This window comes from Procambarus clarkii, chromosome 90 (assembly GCF_040958095.1).
Source record: "Procambarus clarkii isolate CNS0578487 chromosome 90, FALCON_Pclarkii_2.0, whole genome shotgun sequence".
Taxonomy (NCBI): Eukaryota; Metazoa; Arthropoda; class Malacostraca; order Decapoda; family Cambaridae; genus Procambarus; species Procambarus clarkii.
This window is the reverse complement of record NC_091239.1, coordinates 8,209,904-8,233,586: the sequence shown is the minus strand read 5'-3', so window position 1 is coordinate 8,233,586 and position 23,683 is coordinate 8,209,904. Positions and strand designations below refer to the sequence as shown.

The window sequence follows — 23,683 nt, the reverse complement described above, 5'->3', positions numbered from 1 at the left end:
CATGCATCAAGAGCAGTTTTGAGTGAGTGTTGTTACTGGCCTGTATTGGCTAGACCTTACTATGTGTACTGTTGACCCCTTGCACGTAATCTCACGCCACTACCTCTAGGGTGGCAAGTTTCAATTATGTTTATAGCCGTAAACGGCTATAAGCCGTATAGCCGTATATAGAGTATGTATATAGCCGCATTATAGCCGTATAGATGTAAATAATGAGGTGTATTGCAGGTTCTAGCACTGAAAGTCATAGTTTTCACATTTGCAGCCATAATTTAACTAGGTACAGCATTTTTGTAATTGTGAATGCTCCTTCCACCATTACGGCTCTCATTGCTCTCCTTAGACATAGAGTAATATGAATGCAATGTTGTTTGAACCCCAGCATGTCAGTTCAAGGGGTCTATAGATGTTACACTGTGTACTGTAGATTGATCACTTTGCACTGCAGAATTTGTTCTCACTGCAAACACTATAGTTTTGTGGCTTGTTAGTAAATGTTAAGTATTTAGTCCAAAACTTTAATAATTTGGGGCAATAATCCCTGTAATCTTCTGTTTAATTATATATACAAGGTCAACAAGTATGACACTTGCATGTTAAACTTTCAGAGATTATTAAACTTCATTATTAAGTTTACACATAATTGGCAAAAGCGGTGATTGAATACTCTATGTAGGCCTATAATATAATATACTGTCTGAACACCTTTATTGCATGTAAATAAGTTTTGATTAGTGAAGTGATTGAGTACTCTATGTAGGCCTATAATATAATATAATATACTGTCTGAACACCTTTATTGCATGTAAATAAGTTTCTGGCCTAAAGTGCGAGGAAGTGTCTTGAAACCAACTCCTTTACTGTTTTTCTGTCTTGTAATGTTGTAAAGAAATAGAATTTAACATTGGTGGGAAATGCCAAAATCTGATTTGACAAAAATTGCCTTGATTATTGTACCAGAATAACCTAATCAATAGCAATCAAATAAAAATAATAGTTGAAATTTGCTCAAGTGACTAGGTTTAGTCCATTTCATCTATATACTGTACATAGATGTATAATAACCATTAATTATATAAGAACTGGGTGATGACTAAAATGAACACACATTAATCACGTTACCCTGGGAAGCTACATTTATTTACTTATGTATGTACAAGAAGTTACATTGGGTTGTGAGAACATAATATCGGTGTTCATACACTCTTGCAAAGGCACTAAGACGGATAGCGTTTTGGGCCGAAGGTGATGATTTGTGATGATATTCATATTGTAAGGGTTAAGAGTTCAGTTGAACTTCTGAAAACAGGGAAAAGTAGTTAATGCAGGCGGTGAGTCAGAATAACGTGGCTAAAGTAAGTTGACCAGACCACACACTAGAAGGTGAAGGGATGCCGACGTTTCGGTCCGTCCTGGACCATTCTCAAGTCGATCGACTTAAGAATGGTCCAGGATGGACCGAAACGTCGTCGTCCCTTCACCTTCTAGTGTGTGGTCTGGTCAACAAAAGTAGTTAATATTTTCTTTAACATTTTTATCCATTTAATGCTTTTTAATGACAGTTTGGAAAATCATGACCTTGTCTTACAGATGCCTCACATCTACCTGCAAACTTCCACAAAAAAAATCTTTGAATGTGGTAAGCTGATGAAGAGTATCATTCTTAACCCACATGTAAAGGGGTCAACATAAATACCCTTATGCAGATCTGAAAGCCTATTAATGTGCATGTATACAAGCACAATTGTATTTAATGTCGCTCTGTCAAACTGTATATGTAAGAGTTGAATGTTTTAGTTTTAGGGATGGACTAGTAAAGTGCTAAGGAATCCATTGAGTATATTAAGGTCCTATTTATTCTATATTGAATTTGATTTTAATCTCTCTCTCGCCACGCACATAATATATATTAGAGTAAGTGAAGTATTATAGTTGTATTTAAGCCTTACATGGCTCCAATGGCTATCTTTGATTACCTCTTGTGCTCAATTTGCCATATGGAAATTGTTAATTTTTTTACATTAGTTTTGTTAATTATTTGTTGTCATACACACACCACTGTAGGACTTTGAAATTGCCAAACTATTTAAGGGTTAATGATGTTATGACAAATATGTATTGAAGCATTTTTAATAGAATGTAAATTTTCATACGATACTTTTCTTTTGTTTTTTCCAGGCCGTTTTTAACCTCTTGGGTCTTATATGCTTTAATGCCTTTCCTGAACGTGCCAAGCTGAAAGGCTCACCTCTTCTGGCACCTTTTCTCTGCCTCAGAGTGGTAACGCGAGGCGACTATCCTGACCTTGTTAGGCAGAATGTCAACCGCAATCTTACAACGTGCCTGAGGGTTGGCTTGGAGAAGTTCATGATTGAGGTTGTCACAGACAAGAAGATTGATTTACCTGAAAATCAGAGAGTTAGACAGGTGTGTACTTGTTACTTGGTCACTGTTCGTGATCTTTAAGCCTTGCAATGTGTATAAGATAAGCAAGCATTATTTATATGTACACCCACACAAAGACAAAAATGTAAACAAGTTTTTTGTTTTCTATATTGTTAATGCCCATGCTCAGGGTATAGGAGAAATGTCGCCCCAAAATTGCCACTTTTTAAGATGAATGTTTATTTGAGTGCTTTAATACCGATTGGGAATGCTGTGTACCCTGCAGGCGTTTCGAATGTTGCAAAGTAGCTAAAGCATCTTAGGGTGGTATGTATACCATAAGTCAAATTTTTTTAAGATGTATCCATTTCAAGGGCAAAGAAGGATATATGCAAGAATGTGGTTGTGTAGATTTAGATATGTTTTAATATACTGTATATTTTTTCTATCATCTCATGATATTTTTCCACACATTCTTGGCATTATAAAGGTTACTTGCGCAGTGACCTTCGGAGACACTTCAACCAGGACTTTCAGAATTACTGTAACCTATTCTTCTCAATTGTAATTGCTCATCTCATTTATCACAACTCGTATACAGTAATATTACTACAGTACTATCGTGTAACCGGTCGGCCGAGCGGACAGCACGCTGGACTTGTGATCCTGTGGTCCTGGGTTCGATCCCAGGCGCCGGCGAGAAACAATGGGCAGAGTTTCTTTCACCCTATGCCCCTGTTACCTAGCAGTAAAATAGGTACCTGGGTGTTAGTCAGCTGTCACAAGGTGCTTCCTGGGGGTGGAGGCCTGGTCGAGGACCGGGCCGCGGGGACACTAAAGCCGCGAAATCATCTCAAGATAACCTCAAGATATCATTGTCATACAGTGAATTTGAAGCTTTCAGTTGTGCAAATACAAACCAAAATAAAAATGCTAAAGAGGAATAGTACAATGAAACAACAAGAATGTGATATACCCATACCTTTGGGGATGGCTTTCGATCCCAGAGTGTTCTGTATTTTCTTGGACAGGAATTGACACCTATATTTTATTCTTTAATTACAGGTGGTAGTCCCCTCCAGTTACCGTCCAAAGAGTGGGGCATTGTTCAAAGCCCGAGCTCTACAATATTGCCTAGAGGAAGATGTCAATATTTTGCTTGACACCGACTGGATTGTCCATCTTGATGAGGAAACGTTGGTGACTGATTCTGCCATCCGGGGAATTCTCAATTTTGTAATTGAGGGCAGACATCAGTTTGGTCAGGTTGGTAATCTTTGTCTTAACTTTGAATCGATGCCATTTGCTAAAAAAATTATTTAAGTTAATTTAATTTGAGAGCATATTGAGTTAAGAGGAATATGACACAATCATATTCAATGGCAGCATGGTCTTGAATGTTGAAGTATTTGTATGTACTGTACGTATATGGATTTATTTTGACTAGTTTGATGTCTCCCTTATATATATCATTATATACAGTAGACCCTAGAAAATGGTGTTATATAAATGTATGTTTAATGAATTAAAATGTGGGGAAAAATATCATTGGATTATGTTACCAGACATGACAAAATTGTACATATCCAAAATTTGTATTACTTTAAAAACTTGCTGAAGAAAATAACCTAGGTGGTGACTGAGGAATGTTAGTACTGTGGTAGAGGTATGCTAGTAGTGGTATGTTGTAGTTTTTGCTTGGATGGTTATTGGGATGTTGAAGACGAGTATGTTTGTTGGCTGATGTCGAATGTGTGATGACACTTTGATTCTTAAGTCTTTTCACATCATTTATATGCTGAATACTTGTGTAGTGTGGAACATGGATTCCCTCCATGCCCATAATGAAGATATTAATACCATATTATTGTACTGTTAAGGTATTATATGGAAGGCTCATGTAATCCTTAGTTTCTCTTCTCGCTCACCACACTACTTCTGCTTGGCATTTCTCTCTGCTTTACTTGTGTTTATGTTGTGGTTACTGTCTCTAGTGCTGTAGCAGGGAGAGGAAGTCTCCCGCCAAACACACACCGAAACTACGACGTTGGTACAACGTTCGAACAAGTTTTAACACCTCCTAACCAGTTATAGCAACCAATATAGTAAGTTGTAACAACGTTCTAATACGTCATAAACACGTTAAGCGAAGATGTAACTACTTTATTGCAAGTTGTAAAAAGCGGAAAATAGAGACAGTTTCGGTTTGTGTTTCCAGGGCTAGCACATACTCTCCTGGGATGTTCTTCACTTCAAGATACAACTGGAAATATTACTTTGGAATAACGAGAAGACCCTCGACACAATTCGTGTCCAAGCCACTTGATCGGGGCCTTTGGGTAAATAGTTATTTTACTAATCTATGCATTATATAATTATTAGTTCATTTTGTAATATTTATTTTATATTTGGCAGGGGTTGATTACATATGCAAATGAAAACATACAAAATTGGTTCACCACTCTGGCCGACAGCTTTAGAGTGTCGGATGATATGGGGAAACTCAGGTTCCAGTTCAAGGTGTTTCACAAACCGCTCTTTGGTTGGAAAGGATCCTACGTTGTCACACAGGTAGATACAATATTTATTATAGTTTTAAAACAATAATTGCTCTTCAAATTTGTTGTTCAATGTAACAGAAGAAAGTTAGTGTTTGTGAAAATCTATACATTATTTGGATTAGTAACAGTACTTTATGTACTGTAGGCAAGTGTTATGGCCGGGAAGTGAAATGGTAAAATGTAATATTAAACCTGGACTGCTGGGGCCAGATTCACGAAAGCACTTACGAACGTGTCCATCTTTCCTCAATCTTTGACGGCTTTAGTTACATTTATTAAACAGTTTACAAGCACGAAAACTTCCCATTCAACTGTTGTTGTTGTTATATACAGCCTCCTGGTGCTTCGGAGCTCATTAACTGTTTAATAATTGTAAACAAAGTCGTCAAAGATTGAAAAAAGATGTACAGGTTCGTAAGTGCTTTCGTGAATCTGGCCCCTGGTACCTGCACTACCAGACAAATGCTTCACTATTCTATGTCTAAGGTCCCCAAATAAACACAAAAGACTGCTTACAACTTAATCATCGATTTACATAAAAACTTTCCAAACCAGCAAGTCGTTTACATTTTACAAATGATTCAGGTCCAAGATATGCTGGACATTTACTGGCCAATACTCATGAATTCACAGTGTGTTCCTTTACAATTTTTGTTTTTTAGCATCATTAAAGCTCAAACCTTATCAAAACATTTATAAATACCAACCCTGGTCATAATGGTAAGTAACGGGAGGACAAGGTGACGGTTACTCGCGAGTTTGTAAAATATTTCCGAGCATATTGTAATAGAACGCATTATGAAATCACAAGTGTTGGCCAGTAGCTGTGCAGCATTACCTGGACCTGAATCATGTGTAAAATGTAAACAATATATATACTGGCTGGTCTGGAAAGTTATGTAAATCAGTAATGAGTTTTATGAAGTTTATGACCGAATAATAAGACTGAAACTGTACAGCTAGATAAACTGTACATAGCTAACTGAAAGTACTTCAATTGCACTTGCAAAAATGCTCTCACAATGTTGGTGTGAAAATTATTAGTCGAACTTTGTGTGCAAACGGTATTGAAATATGTGCCTTGAGCAAGGCCAGACCTGGGTATGAAACCTTGCACTTCTTTGTGATTGACTTCAAACTAAGGGGATGTCTAACAAGAAGTACAGTCTAATGATGAAAATCTCTTTGTTACTTGCCTCTAAACAGTACTTAAAAATATACATAATTGTTGTTAATTGTCAAGGAAAATGAATGGTAATGGACAATATCCCTTATATTGCTTTGTCTTCTGTCTTTACATTACTCGATAATAATCTAGGATGAACCAAAACTGTCATTCTGGTCCTGTTGTCATTTCTTTGTTTACAATTGTGGGTGGATATAAAATGAAAAAAACAAGTTTTGGTGATTTAAGATGTGTTAAAATGTCTACAATTTAAATTGATGTTGTGGATATTTTTAGCTGTAATGTTTACAATATAAATGTCTACACTACTCATTTCAGACTGGTGCTGAGCGACGTGTAACTTTTGACCACGGGCCTGATGGAAGTGTAGCCGAAGATAACTATTTTGGCATGGTAGCCCTTAGGGAAGGCTACTCGTTTGATTTTATTGAAGGAGAAATGTGGGAAAAGTCCCCATTTACTATATATGACTTTTTGCAACAACGGAAGAGATGGCTGCAAGGCATTCTCCTAGTGGTCCACAGTCCACACATACCGGTACGTAGAAACCATCACTTATTAAATTTGGCATTGTGTGAATCCCTTTTGCTGAAATGTTATATTTCAAGGGTTACTTTCAAATTTGATAATAACCAATAAATAACACAATATTTTTTTGTTCCTGGTGCCTTTGTTCGAGTGCCTATGGCTCAAAAACGCAGTTTTGAAAATTGCTAATATTGTCTGCAAACATTGCTTTGATCTTTTCCTCAGACAACTTGTGGAAGATGTCTTGCTGATGCCTTAAAGCTGTCTTTTTTGAGGTGTCAAAGGAAAGTTTGAGGGGAATAATAACCATTTTCTGAATGTATTTTAAAGGCATAAGCAATCGGAAATTAACACTTGCTACCTCAGGAACAAAAAAGTATTGTTTATTTTAGTGCTTCTTTGGTGGTTTTTAATTCTTTTTAACTGTATGTTCAAGCTTGTGATATGGCAGAATAAACAAATAATGTAAAAATATCCAAAATTATGAAACTAAAATATATTTTCATATACTTGTACTGTTTAGGATGTGTATTATAAGACTTAAAACCTGTAATTGACATAAATGGGAATACAGTAACCAGTGGCAACTTTAAAATCTGGATAATATATCTCTCCAAACACTATGTAGATTCATGTGAATATAAGTGTTTTGAAAATGACCATTGTTTGGCTTTTAGTCTTAAAAATAATGTATCTAAAAAATAAAATTTTTATACACACAATGAAATCATACTTTAAATGCTAACTTGCTTATAATAACATAACATTTTGCATTTGCAACAAAATCTTGTATAATAAAACTTGTTTAATCATACGGTGGGAGAAAGGATGTTTGTTACGGACTTAATTACAACATTAAATAATCGATGATGATGAAATATATTGGCATAGAGTTGGCAACTAATGTATCATTGGTTTACAGGTGAGCACAAAATGGCTTCTGGCAATCTCTCTCTACTCTTGGGTCACGATGCCGTTGGCTCTGGCATCTGTAATACTTAGCACCATATTTCCAGTTCCTGTTCCTGGTGTTCTTAATGTAATTGCGGCATTTGTTGGCGGTGTAAATTTTTACATGTACATATTTGGGGTGATAAAGTCATTCCGAGTCGACAGAGTTGGATGGTTACGGATGGCTATGTGCATGGCTGGTGCGCTCATAACAATGCCATTTAATTTCTTGGTTGAAAATATTGCTGTGATTCGTGGATTAGTTGGAAACAAGCACAAATTTTACATTGTCAACAAGTTGACGGGGGCTCCTGATAAAGTTGTTAATACAGTTTAAATCCAGTGGGCTTTGTCTGCCTAGTCATGTCAGCTTCCCGCCCTTTCCCTTCCCTTGCTGCGATTGACCACTACCTAGTGCCACGACACCAGGCCTTCTGACACTGTAAAGTAATGGTGTGTGTGTGTTGGCAGCAGCAGGTGCTCTTGATGGGGAAAGCAGTGATACAAGATAATTAAAATAAAAAGTAATTCAGCATGCAATGAAGTACACACCGTTTTGATTAAAGCTTGGTGCATACGCTTCTTGTAGATGTACAGTATATACCAAATGCATCTTGTTGCATTAGTGTTGTGTGGGTTTCTTTATATGGACATAAACAAATACTTGTGCAGTATTCTCAAAATGTTTGCTTAAAATTTGGGATAATGATATGCCAAATAATATATATTTGTCTTAAGAGCCTTTCGTGCACATGTGACTTTTTGCTGATGGGATGTGGGGAAGTGCTGATATTTAAAATGAGTGAGTGCAAAAACATTGACAGGTTTGAATCTAATCATAAATGTGGTAAAGATATGATTACTAGTGCTCTATTTGAGGTGCTGCCAGTTAGTATTTGAAATATGCTCAGGGATGTGATCTTTGTAAAGTCCTGTAGCAATTTTGCAAGTGTGTGGACATGACGAGGTGCGAGTAGTATGTAGCAGTGGTAAACAACGAAAGCTTATAATCAGGCAGAAATCAAAATAGAGTTGCTGAAGCAGAGTCGTCGTTGACCTTATGATTCTCATATACAGTATGTAGATATATATACATAATTTAATATATATATATATACACATACATATACACACACATACTACTAAAGCATAGACTGGTTATTCAATGCAAATAATAATTGCCAAATAAGGTGTGTGTTTGCACACGTTAGACCCCGTGCAGTGTCGGCATGTGATGGTGGAGCGCGCATGCTTTACCTATCCCCACCGTTGTGATACCATTCACTGCCAATGGAAAATTCTAATAACCAGCTGATATATAGGGCAGCAATATTTCCCAGTGCCAGGGCATTGTCTTCTGTCTTTCTCAACTTGCAATTTGTTCACATAGCAGATAGTTGAAAGCCAATGTCAATGATATAATTTATTATATTTAGTGTTGTCTATATTTTTTGTTACGTGTTAATATGTTGTAGTTTCACCTAGATTTCTCATTTCATTGTGTTTAATGTTCATAGAGCAAATGTTTTTGTACGAATGATATTGAGAGACGAGTGTTACGTTAATGTCTGTTGTTAATGGATCATGAGTGGTTGGAAGAAATGTTAGTAATGTTATACTGTACATCAGTGAAGATAACTACTATGTCGCATAAAATATATTTGTAAACAAGGCGAGAACATTTTTTAAATATCCATTGTGTGATACCATAAGCAGTGTTTGCTGGAGCACGATACCATGAAAGTTGAACTTATGACTTTGTGTGTGGGTTTGAGTGGGGGAGTGGTATTAGTACTGGATATATAAAAATACAGTGTGTGTGTGTAATAAATATAAAAATATATATATATATATATTATATACATACATACAGTATATATAGATAGACAGACATAGATAATATAAAAATATAAAAATTACAGAAGGCTATAGACTTTCTGGACACCTATCTGGCTGTGGCTGTTAGTTTTGAGTATTTATAAAAAAAATTGGAATAAACTGATGAGACAAAGCAAGTGGTCTGAATAAAAATGTGTGATAAAGTGGAGTGTGGGAGTGGTAAAAGTACTTCAAGATATGAGAGTACCTTATCAGGCTTGAAAGAACATCTGGTTAGATAGTATGTCATTCTAGATAGAATGTCAGTCTAGATAAACTGGAAGTGTAAGCAGTTTATTGGGAGAGAGACTAGCCAAATTCACCTCATACAAGTGTTAACATGTGCTGTAACATCATATAAGCCTGATATTTTATCAAAACCCATGTTATTATCTTTTAAATACAGTATTTGAATGAATAAGTAACCCACCAAATACTGAATAAATGTATTCTGTTGTTTGCATATTATAACAGGATTAAGGAACTGAACCACCTCTGACCCTCACTATCCATAATAAACCTTCCCCAGTTAGGGTTAATGTGAGTGTGAATCTTATGTACCAGTTTTGTCCACCTGTAGTTCAGAGAGTACGTGTAAGAGCCGCGAAATTCCTAACGACATCTGTAGTTCACGGAGTACGTGTAAGACCCGCGAAAATCCTAACGACACCATTTCCTCACATTCTTTACTTGATTATGCCCACACTCTGACAGCCATACATGGCGACACGAATATACAGGCACTCACACACTGATATCTACACTAGCATGCTAATACCCACACCTGCATGGTAATACATTACCCATACACCAACACACAAATCCACCCCACTCCCAAAACTGTCACTCACTTGTGAGTATGCACATGACCACTAACACCCACACCCACTTGCGATGCACACTGATGCTAACACCAACACGCAGAAAATATCACATTCATGAGTACAAAATATAAAAAGAAGAATTTTCCCTATCAAAATGTTGATTTTGTCCCATAGAATTTCTGGACGAGTAGCCATGTATCGAGAGACAATGAGATATTCGTTCCGCCTCAGTTCCAAGGTATCCAGAAAGGACGTGGTCGTCTGTATACATATAAATATAACGTCGTACTTAAAAGTTAGAACCGCCCTACTAGGCAAGACCATTTCGCTAACAGCCAGAATGATAATATATGCAATAAAATATTAAAATTAGTTCACCTTTAAAAATATTAATCTGAAATTGATAACATGAATTACAAAGAAATCTATGCCTAGGTTTTACTAGTTCAGCAGAGCAGCATTGAATAATTTGCATACGTGTATTTGGGTTAGGTTGCAAAGTTATAGATGAAAATAAACCAAAGTTGCTCATCACTACAGTTAAAATTATAGAAATAAAAACCAGTTTTAAGTGATATTTGATTTATTAGGCAAGTAGTTATTAGGTATGACATACAGTGAGACAAATCATGAATGGGTGTGAATGAGTTATGACGCAAGTGAGAGTTAGTGTAAGAATAGTACATGGCAGTGCCATTTAACAGACCAGGAAGGTATTTGCTACCAGGAGTGAGAAAAAAAAAAGTGCGAAGCTGTGTGTGTGTTGTGTGTTTGTCATTGACGGTAGTGATGATCCGTTTTGTTCATCTGGTTGTGATGTCAACTGTAAACTTAAGATATTTGTTATTGTGTATATGTTTACTCCTAAGAATAATTGGAAGTTATGGTCTTAACCAAAGACTTCATCCTATTTAGTTTTGTCTTGTGTTGACAAATAAAACTGATTGCGGCAATGTTTTGATAGTGTGTTCTGTTCATTGTTGTAAACAACTGTACCTCAAAAGTTGAGAGCCAGTGAAATGTTGGAGTTCCATGCCTTGTGAATGTGTATATAGGTAGTAGCATTGGTATTCCTATAATAGCCAGTCAAATCATACTGAAATATTTTTCCAGTCTTCAATCGGGAACATTAACAGCAGTAGTAGCAGAAGGCAGCTGTGTAATACTTGTGATAGGTTTATGTTTGCTTAAGTGTAAGACCAACTTGACACTAGTATTTTATATTACAAATTCTCATTTATTGAAATGTAAGTTGACCAGACCACACACTAGAAGTTGAAGGGACGACGACGTTTTGGTCCGTCCTGGACCATTCTCAAGTCGATTGTCTTGAGAAATGAGTGAAATGTAAGACACAGTTTACATAATGTTGCAACAGCTATCAAGATTGACAGTATAATATTTGAGACACATTGGTGAATTGATGGTTATATGTAAATAAAGCTGAGGATGGGTTGATAGTTATCATTTCCAAATCGAGATGTACATCATAGCATGTCTAATGATGCAGTTTCTTGTATTGATTTTGTGTGTCGAGTGATTATGCCTTTGAATATGTACAGTCAAACCGAGTGTGTGTTAATTGTAAATGTTTGTTTTTTTGCACAATTATTTTGAAATAAATAATACAAAAATTAAACACAATGAATAAATTAAAGCTAATTTTTCAAAATAAGATTTTGTGTTTGATTAGGGTGATACATTTAAGTTTCATAATAGTGGTAAAAAATGTAGGGCAGTGCCTTGAATCATTATTGCCTTGAGCACGATACTATTTAGTTACAGACTGTAGAGGCAAGATTTGATAAGAATGCATTGTCCTTTGGATATAAGAAAAACTTGTGTAGCATGTAAATATTATTTCATGTCACTCTAGATACACAGTATAATTGTGTAAATATGGGCAGTGAAAATGTTGAAATGATCATGTTATTCATAAACACTTGTGTTATTTGACAAGAACCACTGCCTCAGAATTGAAAGTACAGTAATATCTTTTTGTTGAGAGGTTTAACACAACTTGTGGATCATGAGCATCGCATTTACTCAATAAAAATCATGAGTTATAAAATTACGTTGAGACAATGATAAAATAATAATAATTTGCAATGTGATAGCCATAATTTGTGTTTGAGGAGAAAATAAGCTATGTTATCTTGTGTTTTGTGCTGTGTTGGAGATTATTAACACTGCAGTGGAATTTTTTTTAGGTATGCAAACTTAGAAATAAAAAATTTTACCTTTTGATTTTTTGAAGGCATAGTATGATGTATAGTTTTGTTTTGCACTTATTTCATAGTTGTATTAACATGTATATGTTTCCAACTGAAAAGTCGTGTGTATAGAAATTTACAAGTTTTGTGCATAATACACATAGTGGGACCAGAATTGACGGCATCTGAACATGTCGGTATCCTGCAGACTGTTATAAGATTAAAACATTCATCATTGTGAGTGTACCAGTAGCCTTGTTAATTACTGGTTATTTATAAACCCCCCCAAAAAACCCACAATTTTAAAGGGATATAATTTGTATTAAGAATTATGAAGCTATAAATGAACATTGTGACCTAGTGCCTACAAAACAAAATCCTTAAAGGAATTGTTATAAAGATCCATAAGATTATTGGTAATACATTTTTGGTAAAGTAAGAAAATGGGCAATATCCATGTTATTGGTAAGTCAAGCAAAAGTGATCTCGATGTAGTAAAAAATAATTCAAATTTACCACTAGGTTAATTTGATTGTTAGAGAATGAGTGTGTGTAGAGAAGTGGCAAGAAGAAATTATTGGTTTTGTCAGGAGGGATTTTATGAATGTTAGCATAAATAATGTGAAAAATAAATATAAGTGAAATTGCAAGGTAAGGTGTTAACACAAGAAATTGTTTAATGTATTTTGCTGTGCAAATATATTTGAAATAATGGAAGTGGAAGGAGTAATCCAAATAATAAGTGACATTATTGTTAACATTAAAGATGCTCTTCATTGACTGTTTATAATGTTACAGTACTTTCTAAAGGGCAGAGGTGTCTGGCTTAAGTAGCAGTTTACCTCTCGAGGGATTATTAATGTTAGGTGATTCTCACAAACGGCACATTATCTTTCTCCAATACTGTTAACAACATCTATACTATTGATTACGTGTGAAGATGGAAAGTAAGTGTCCCCAGCTTGGTTTGGTTTTTGTATTGAAAATTAAATTATACTACCATTGTTTACTGTGGATGATAGTGTGCAAAGTGTATGTTTGAAACAAGGTCATGGTTCACTTTGTAATTATTGTGATTGAGGTGTTGAAATGTAAACATAAACTTTTCTAAATACAATGTGCTTTAAAGGTTTAAAATTTAGGAACAACATTTCTTAAGGGTATTCGAATGCAGAAATTTGACGTTATAAAATAATGGATTACAGTAGTTTATGGGGTATTCAATTACAAGAATAAAAGTTGTTTAGTTTGAATGTTGATTATTTTCTAATTAGGGAATGAGTTTACAAAATTCGTAAGGTGCTGCTGCTCGCTCTTTGTTTTAAACGGTGTTGTTTGTAGATTATTCGTAATGTTGGCTTTATAATACAATAGTATGTTGAAAAATAAAAGAAATATGTTTTAAAAGCTTTGACAGTCAATTTGAGGTTTAAAGAGATTGTGGGACAATTTTCCAACAATATGAAGTGGAAAGAAGCTTGGTGCACATACACACAATACGTTACTCACATACCAAAGATGGTCACAGGTGGTGTACTTTACCAACCCTATAATTTGAAGTGTATGTAGCATATTTATACATTGAGTTGTAGAATTGTTTGTGCCAATATAAGAGTACATGGTTCTGGTACATGTTGACCAAAAAGGTTTAATTCACACTTAATCATAGAGGATGCAATAGATGTATACTGTCCGTACTTAATGAATATTGCACGCCTCCCAAATTTAAATAAGCACTGGCTAAAGAGAGATGTGGTAATTTATTATCATTTAGCTACTTTGTGTAGCAGAACAGTGAATATAGGTCACAAGAATTGAAGCACAGTAGACTGATTACTCAGTATTGAAATAAGTACAGTAATGTGATAGATGATTTTTCTTTGGAATTACTGTATAATTTATTTATTAAAAGTTGCAGAGCTGCCTGCAACGTATTTATTAAATTAGTTGTATTCAGGAAACTGGTTGATAATAAATTTTTTGAATAAATAGTGTGGTTGGCAGTTCTAATTACCTTTAATCTTTATCTCCTGTCCATCATGGATGCTGCCTTGTTGTGGTGGGGGGTGCTCACGTACGCTGGCTGGTGTGGGTTGTCTAACACCCTAATCAAAGGAAGGTAGCAGGCTGGGAAATCTGTGGTCCCCAATAAACTAATGAATACATGATTATAAAAAAATATACTGTACCTATAAGAGAGAATATCTTTGTTGTACGTTACCCTTCCAGAATTGTTTCTTGTTGAGAGAGTGCTCACATTTGACTCTTTTTTTTTAATTTTTTTTTTTTGAGGCCAGTGAGGATTGACTTGGTGCCCTCTCTGGGTGTTGTGCGTGCTAAGGTACTCACTCGTGGAAATCTTGATCGGGTCAACGGACTTTCCGCTGGAGGGGCTCACCCTTGGTGGATGGTTAGGTGGCCAGACTGGGGCAATAGGAAGAAAGGGGTTTTTGCACCAGTGTGAGAGAATATACGGTACAGTAGGACTCTCATTAAAAACAAGAAGCACTGCTGGGAACGACACCCCCCCCCCCCCCCATCGTCTCTCCTCCTGCACTGGCAAATGTTATGCTTCCCTAGCTGCCCTGGTAGGTGGCATCCCTTGGCTCTGAGACCTAGACTTTTGAAAATAATGCTGTATGAATAGCAGTCTGACTTGACTTCTCTTGCAAAGCTTCATGGGGTGGGCGACCAGGACCCCGAGTTGGCCAATGATGTAAGATCGGGCTCCATAGGCCCCAGACCAGGCTCATCTGTTGACTGCCGACTGACCCTCTCCACGTCCCTCCCACTTTCTTGTCAGGGACGAGCACCAAGCCCCCCAGTGGTGAGCACCTCGTCACCTGGAGAGGCTGCATCTCTCATTGTAGCAACGTAGCCTTTTAACCCCTTCTTCCCCTGAGGTCATACTGGGGGAGCTCGGCACCATAACTTCCGCACTCGAATACACATGATTCCTCCCAACTCGTGTGGTTTTAGTTTTTTTTTGTTTTTATATATAATACTATACTCGCCTAGTTGTTGTTGTGGGTTGAGTTTCGACTCTCTGGTCTCACCTCTCGAGTGGTGTACAGATTTCTGAGGCTATTGGGCTCGTATCATATCAACATTTGAACCTGTGTATGGTGGCAGACTCCATGACATCACAGACTAATGCATTGCATTTGTTAACTACTTTAACACGGAAAAAATTGTTTCAAATGTCTTTCCTGTCCATATCTTTGAGAAAATGGCACACTGTTCCATTTATGTTCCCCCAAATGTTACTGTCTCTTCGTGATTTTAAACACCTGTTGCACTCCTTACCAGAGCCCATGCTCCTTTTGTGTGATTTTTAACTGTTGGCATGTCCCTTTTGTGTGATTTTTAACTGTTGGCATGTCCTCTGGGGTGATGTGCTGACAAAAATGTGAGGGCGCCACCTTGAACTATTTGTCCTCTCTTTCTTTTTCTCTCTTTTTTGAATTGTGGTGAACCAGTTATATTGACTCGTGCGCTCACACCATTTCCTGTGTTTGATCTTTTGCTCTGCTCGTCTTGTTTTTATTTGTATTCTACATGGCAGGTTCTTGATGATCTCCATAACTGGTAATTGTTTCCATCTTTGTCACCTTCTTCCCCTCCTTCCCTAGGTAGCAGTTTGCCAAGGGTGACTGTTATCTACTAACCCTCCACACTAGTCTTCATGATCTCTCCCTTGACCCCTCTCTCCTCTTTCATACTGTTCAACGTTGCCTTCTGTTGCTTGCTCAACCCCCGTGGCACATGGAAGTGTGTTACCTGGTGGAATTCAAACTGTACTCGAGGTGAGAGTTGTAAGCGTGCGGCCTGGAAGAAACGGCAGCGAATGCGTGATTGTTTTAATTTGTTTCAGAAGGCAGTGCGGTGGCCCATAGGGCTATCCATATGGCTAAGTGTGAGAGATGGAAATCTTGTGTGTTCATCATAACGGTTGACATCATCTCTCTCAGATCTTGAAGAAAATCCATAAGATAGTGAGTAAGTTTGTTTCAGATATCTTGTCAGTCCTTCACTGCTGTGGTTCTGTTGGGGGGGGGGGAGGTGTTAATTGTATCCGAACAGGGTTCACACTTGTCAAGTGTTAGTTCCAGTTCTCATTTTCCTCCCACTTTCCTTACTCGGAAGGACCTTCTTGAATCTTGTCTGTTATATTCGCACACATTTCCAGCTCCTGTAACGATCCCTTCTCTTTGTCTGAACTCTAGTCTGCCCTGACCCTGTGCGGTTCAACGGCAGCGGGCTTGTATGACATTCGTTAAGAGATGTTTTGTTATCTCCGTGCTCATTTCAGTATTTAGTGAATATTTATAACCGTATGTGGAAGTCGTTATCAGTCTTCGAGGACTGGCTTGAGACAGTTAATCTTCTTATTCGGAAGCCAGGTTCTCTTAAGGATATTCCCTAAGGACTTCAGCTCCATTGATGCAACAAGTTGTATGTGCGAATTTTTTGAACGTATGATCAATGTCTGTCTGATGTGGTTCTTAGAACACAATCACTACCACCTCACATTCACAATTTGGCTTTCACAAGTGATGCAGCACGATTGATGTATTAGTGAAGTTGGAGGTCTATATTTGTAGTGCGTTTGCTGTGAAGACCTCCGTTGTTGCCGTCCTTTTTGACCTGGAGAAGTCTTACGACACCACTTGCGATGTCATATTCTGTCCAAACTTCATTCTTTTGGCCTATTTGGTAATCTCCCTCTTTCTCCAAAGGTTCGTTTCTCGTCGTTCCTTTTGGGTGAGGCTTGGTATCGCTCTCTCTGGCTGTTTTCAGCAGTACGAAGTTGTGCCCCAGGGTAGTGTTCTGAGCACTACTCTTTTTGTGGTTGCCCTCAATGGTCTTCTTTCCTCTCTTCCTTCTGGTGTCTTCTCCGCTGTCTGTCGACGATCTTACCCTTCGCTGTCAGGGTGATGATTCGCCTCTCCTTCAACGCTGGCATCAACTTGCGATTGATATCGTGTCGTGTTGGGCCACCGATCATGGCTTCAGGTTCTCAACGTCTAAGACTTATGCTATGACTTTTACTCGGAAGAATGTTGTTCTTCGTCCTTCTTTGTCGCTTTATGGTCACGCCATTGTGTACAATGATTGTGCTAAGCTTTTGGGATTGATTTTTGACACTCGTTTGTGTTGGTCGCCCTATATCTCTTACCTCCGAGTTGAATGCTCTATGGCCCTTGGCCTCCTTGAGATGTTTCCCATACTTCTTGGGGAGCGGATAAGCGGATTCTCCTCGTTTTACATACCTCTCTCGTCCTGTCTAAACTGGATTATGGTTGCCCTGCTTACTCGTGGTGTTCTCCTCCTACTCTTCGCCGTCTTGATGCTTTGCACCATATTGGGTTGCGCCTCAGTTCTGGTGCGTTTCGTTCGACTCCCGTCCTTAGCTTGTATGTTGAAACTGGCTTCCTATCTCTCTAGGACCGCTGTGATCGTTACTGCCTTTGCTATCTTGCGCGGTCCTTGCAACATCCTTCCTCTCGCGTTTGTACTGCTTTAACTTTTGGCCGTCCTGTGATTCCTGTTCCTCTTCATCACACCCCTCTTTCTGTTCTGTTATCTGGCTTACAGGATTATCTTTCGGTTCGTATTGTTCATATTTTTGCTCGTGTTGTTCCTTCTTTGCCCCAGTGGAGAGTCCCCCTTCCGGAGTTTTGTACATCCTTAACCGGCATCACTAAAGCTTTTACCCCACCTACGGTTCTAAAACGCCTTTTCCTTGAACACCTTCCTCACTCCCGCTCCGTTTCCATTTTCAATGATGGGTGTAAGTCTGCAGACGGTGTAGGCTACTGTGATTTTTTTTTTATTGCAATTCTATGTGCCGCTTACCTCTGGAGATAGGATCATCACAGTTGAACTTTATGCTATTCTCTATGCTCTTGGTCTCCTGGTTTCTCGTTGTCAATGTTGCTTTGTAGTTGTTTTTGACTCTCATAGTGCCCTCATGGCTCTCGAGTCCTTTAATCGGGTTCATCCAGTGGTTGTCGAGATCCAGCATTGGTTGTTTCTTGTTCATAGTAAATTTAAGTCAGTTGAGTTTTGTTGGGTTCCCAGCCATATTGGTGTCTTTAATTGAGCGTACAGATGGTGCCGCTAGAGAAGCTGTCCACTCTTGTCCCATCTCTCGTAAAGGTATTTTTGATTCCGAGTTTTATTCAGTTATTCATTCCTCCGTCCTTAGCCGTTGGCAGGCTTGTTTAGGTTCTGTTACTGGTAACAAACTGCGTACTGTTAAGAGTAGTGTGTCGTCCTGACCGTCCTCCTACCACTGTAACCGTGGATGTGGAAACAGGTGTTGTGAGGTTGCGAATTGGTCCTACTCGCTTAACTCACGGTCACTTAATGGAGCGGCGCCCTGCTCCTTATTGTCCAAATTGCATTGTCCCTCTTAAAGTGGTGCATATTCTTATTGAATGTGCTGACTTCCCGGACGAGCGTTTGTCTTGTTTACCGACCATCCCTTGCAGTCGCTCGTCCCTCGATGGAATTCTTTGTGAATCGGATACTTTTTGTATCGTTCGCCTTATGAGTTTCTGTTGTCGTATTGTCATGTTTGGTATTTGATGGTGCTACATAGCCTTCCCGGTTTGGTGCCTTCTTTTGATAATTACTTACCTCCAAGTAGAATGCTGTAAGGGCAATAATCGTAAAGTCGGTCGTAAAAGAAATTTGTTTCAAAATGTGTTCTCAAGTTTCAAGTTTCAGGATTTAATGTTTGTCAATGCCTTTTATTACTTTGCAAGTGTTTTAGTAGTATTGTAAGTATTCTATCACCTTTTATTTTAGTCTAGTTGTGCCATATTTAATGATTCTCGTTGTACCTCTTGTTTTTCAGTTCCAGAAATGGCCACTGCTTCGCAAAGCGGGGATGTTTCTGATGGGGGAGAAAGAAACATTTGCGCAGCGCGTCCCGCGGCGTTGCGCGGGCAGTTTGGGGCCGTATAAATACGGGGGCTCAGAGGGGCTCTGCCCTCACTCCGCCTGCCCCCGCCGCTGCCCTCGCAAATCAATAAATTTAAAGCCCCATACTGCCAGTATCTTTCTCCCCCTGATCAGAAAGGGTTTTTGTTGTTTTTAGGAGGCCATTGCACCTTGTGCAGTTTCACGAAGTGCTTTTGAAGATATTGGCACCATACAACTGCTGCATAATCGAATTATAATCACAAAAGTCATTTCTTCAATATTTCACAATGCATGTAGTTCAAACACTTATTTGATCAATTTAAAGGGCCTGACAATCGTCTGCATCATCCACAAACATGGCCATACAAGTATATATTCCTTCTGGTAGATCATTTATGCAAGTATGAAGTAATTATCAAAAGAAGGCACCAAGCCAGGGAGGTTATGTATCACCTTTAAAAGTACGACCTATTCCAAAGGCGCTAAATATCAGTAAGGATTTCAATACGAAAACAAAAGCGCATAACATGAAAGGCATCCGATTCACCAAGGATACTATCGAGGGACAGTCCGGACATTCAACAAAGATATGCACAACCGTAAGAGGGACAATGATAGATAAATATATACATATATATACATCTGTGTATATATATATATATATATATATATATATATATATATATATATATATATATATATATATATATATTTAGAATGCAGTATATATATAGTGTATATATAATTTAGATAATTAGAAATATATATATATATGATAAAATCGTAGATATATATCGAGAATAATTATCATAGATATATAAAGGAAAAATATGCTATATATATATTAGATGTATAATGTAATATATAGCTAGGATATTCTAATATAGATATCCTACATATCCTAGGATATGTATATCTAGATATCCTTTAATATAGATATCCTACATATCCTAGGATATGTATATGTAGATATCCTCTAATATAGATGTACATATCGTAGGATATGCTACGATATGTTGATATTCTAGGATATCTTACATATCGTGCATATATATTAGATTATGCTAGATATCCTAGGATATCTGGGAAATATATATCCAAGAATATGTAGTATATATAATGCTACATATTCTGTGATATCGATATATCCCATGATATTTAGGATATCTATATATCCTACATATCGTAGGATATGTAATAGGATTCCTAGGATTTGTAGTATGATTTGTAGGATGATTTATAGTAGGAATTCTAGTTTCATTTGTAGTATGATTTCTTTGGAGAATTTCTCGGGGAATTTCTAGTAGGATTTATAGGGGAATTTATTGTAGGATTTATAGAGGAATTTGTAGTACGATTTATAGGGGAATTTCTAGTAGGAATTGTATGGGAAATGTTAATTTTATGTTTAGCGGAATTTCTAGTAGAAAATGTTCCACTGTACTTCTATGTACAATACAGTACAATACTTTGTGTTGTAGTGTGCATTGTACTTCAGTTGTGTGTAATGTATTGCACTGTACTGGTGTGCACTATGGTGTACTATAGTCTACTACACTTTACTGTTGTGTAATGTATAACGCTGTACTGTACCCTGTACTTTAGGGTACTGTATCTAACCTTACCTAGCTTACCCTAGCCTAGTCCAGTCTAGCGTAGGTTGCTTAGCTTAGCTTAGCTTAACATATCATAATATAGCGTCATTCTCTAAAAAAGGACTCACAACAGTTTAAATGATAAAAATGTAAGGCACAAGATCTTGATAAATCAAAATGACTGATGACTTTACATAAATGTGAAAAACACTATTTGATTGCATATTAAATCTAATCGTTATTACTAGTGGCAGTGTGCATGTATGGCTTAAATCACGTATATAAATATACATTGGTGTTGTTTATAGACGGAAATGAACGGTTGGAAAGGTAATAATGCAATAACAATGGTCGTTAGTGATACTAGCGCGTCAGTTGCCATACACCGCCATTGCAGCAATCTGCTCTCTCCCCATCTCACGTGAAATTTGTACTGATTACGAATTGTTATATTCCAGAAACAGTTATGTAAGTAGAAAAAAATGTAATGGTGATGGGGTTGAGAAAAAATTGTAATGGTGATGCGGTTGCTACATTTGAAAGGCAAGTAACGAAGTGTGAGTGTACGGTAGTGTACTGTTCAGTCCTATAGTGTACTGTAGTGCTCTGTAATTCATTTGACTGTACTGCAGTGTAGTGCACTGTACCGTACTGTATTATACTGTACTGCATTATAATGTTTTATTGTGTACCATTTTGTACTGTAGGGTACATTACTTTTGTGTAGTATAGAGTACTGTAGTGGAGTGGTCTGTACGGTTGTGTAGTGCACTGTACGGTATTGTACTATACTATGCAATAATGTAGTGTACTGTACTGCAGTATACAATACTGTGCGGCAGTGTTCAGTCGAGTACAGTACTGTAGTATACTGTACTGTATCGTGTATTATACTCTACTGTACCTTGTAGTGTAGTTTAGTGTTACGTAGGGTACTGTACTGCACTTGACTGTAATGTACTGTAGTGTTCGGTACTGTACTCTTGTACTGTAGAGTACTGTGCCCTTGGCTGTTCTGTATGGTAGGGTACTGTAGTGTATTTTAATGTATAGTATTGTACCGTACGGAACTGTACTCTACAGTACTGTAATGTATAGTACCGTACGGAAGTGTACTGTAGGGTAATATACTATACTGTACTGTGTTGTACTGTACTTACAGCTTGAATAAGTATGAATAATATTTAATCATTCTAATAATAATTATTAATATTAAATGAGTAATCAAAGTCATTATTTGTGAGTGTAAAGTCAAACATTGTTTTTCATACATATGGTGTATGTATGTTTCTTATACATTAGGTATACATTTTGGTGTATATATTGAAGTTTGCATAAATAATTGTCATGAATTACTTGAGTATCCAATTAGGTGTAGCCGACCAATGAGAGTAGAGGTTGCGAGAATGTGACGTCAAGTGAGAAATCGAAACGTGATTGGCTGTTGAGTCGACTTGGTGGGTGAGGCTCGACGGAACGTTATTTTGACCCCAGTATTGGCATAGTTGTGGTGTACAAGTTAGTGTTAGGGCGTGATGTTACTCTGAGCTGGTACCCCGTTACCCTTTGGGGTCGCTAGGGCTGACAGATCCCCTAGCTTACACTCATATTGTACACCCGCAAAACGCCAATACATAGGGTAAAAAATATCAAATATCTATTTTACTGCTGCCGTATATACCCTCTTTGGGGATATATATAGGCAGTTCATTTTAGTCCTGATCCCTAATCAGTATTAAAAAATGTATAAATTTGTATTGAATTGTACCGTTATTAATTTCAGGGCTATTGAAGTGAATGAGGTAATGGTTGGAAGAGGCATCGCTTGAAAGGAGCCTAGTGGTGATGCGGAAATGTGCAGGAGACTACCGTTGTGATGGGACCAGTGGTGGACCGATGAATCAAGTCTTAGACGATGCAGAGCAGAAGGTGGTTGCAGATGTCGAGGTTTGGCTAGATGTGGTACTTGAGTTAGCAGATAAGTTTCAATGAGTTATTGAATACCTAGTTAAAGTTTGAGGCATGTTAATATTTTATTAGGATACCGCACAAAGCGGTTAAATCGTGTTGAGGGGTTCTTTAGTGTTTTAAAATTGCAACTGGACGACCACCTAACTTCAGTCAGTACATATTAATAAATAGTATTAGGGTGGTCAGAGGGTGTAAACCCACAAGTAACAGCTGTTTACTATCCAGGTGCCGTATATATACCCTGTTTGGGGAGGATATATATATAGGCAGAGATATATATTGGCGATCCGTAATCAATAGTAATATATAATTATAAATATGTATTGAATAATGTTTATTTATTTCCGTGTTATTGAATGAGGGAATGGTTGGACGATGAGGCATGGCATGAAATGAGGCGACTGGGGAGTTAGGAATGTGGAGGAGAGACCCCCATTGTGATTGAACGTGTTGACCGATGATTGAAGTGGGACAGTGTTGAGCAGAAGGTGGTGGTAGATGTCCCGGTTGAGGTAGATGTGGTACTTGAGTTAGCAGATATGGAGGTAAGAGTTTAAGGTAAGTAGTTATTGAATATCTAGTTAATAAAATATTACCATGGCTATAAGTTTAAGATAGGCTAAAGTGAGTGAAGTTGTTAATTGTATTAGGTGGTGAG

At 37.5% G+C, this 23,683-nt stretch overlaps 1 protein-coding gene across 6 annotated transcripts in view; it reads left to right on the top strand.

Annotated features, from left to right (window-relative positions):
- LOC123746537 (beta-1,4-mannosyltransferase egh) overlaps positions 1-19,649 on the top strand; it is a 98,592-nt gene extending 78,943 nt beyond the window's left edge. For 5 of the 6 annotated variants that reach the window (XM_045728111.2, XM_045728110.2, XM_045728107.2 and 2 more), the window contains 5 exons: positions 2,179-2,427; positions 3,451-3,651; positions 4,801-4,956; positions 6,451-6,669; positions 7,583-14,518. In XM_045728111.2, coding sequence (XP_045584067.1) covers positions 2,179-2,427; positions 3,451-3,651; positions 4,801-4,956; positions 6,451-6,669; positions 7,583-7,948 — 1,191 coding nt within the window. In that variant the 3' untranslated portion in view covers positions 7,949-14,518. Of the gene's footprint in view, positions 1-2,178; positions 2,428-3,450; positions 3,652-4,800; positions 4,957-6,450; positions 6,670-7,582; positions 14,519-19,391 lie in introns of those variants that run through there. The other variant, XM_069318237.1, reaches the window with a different exon arrangement.
- The last annotated feature ends 4,034 nt before the right edge of the window (positions 19,650-23,683 follow it).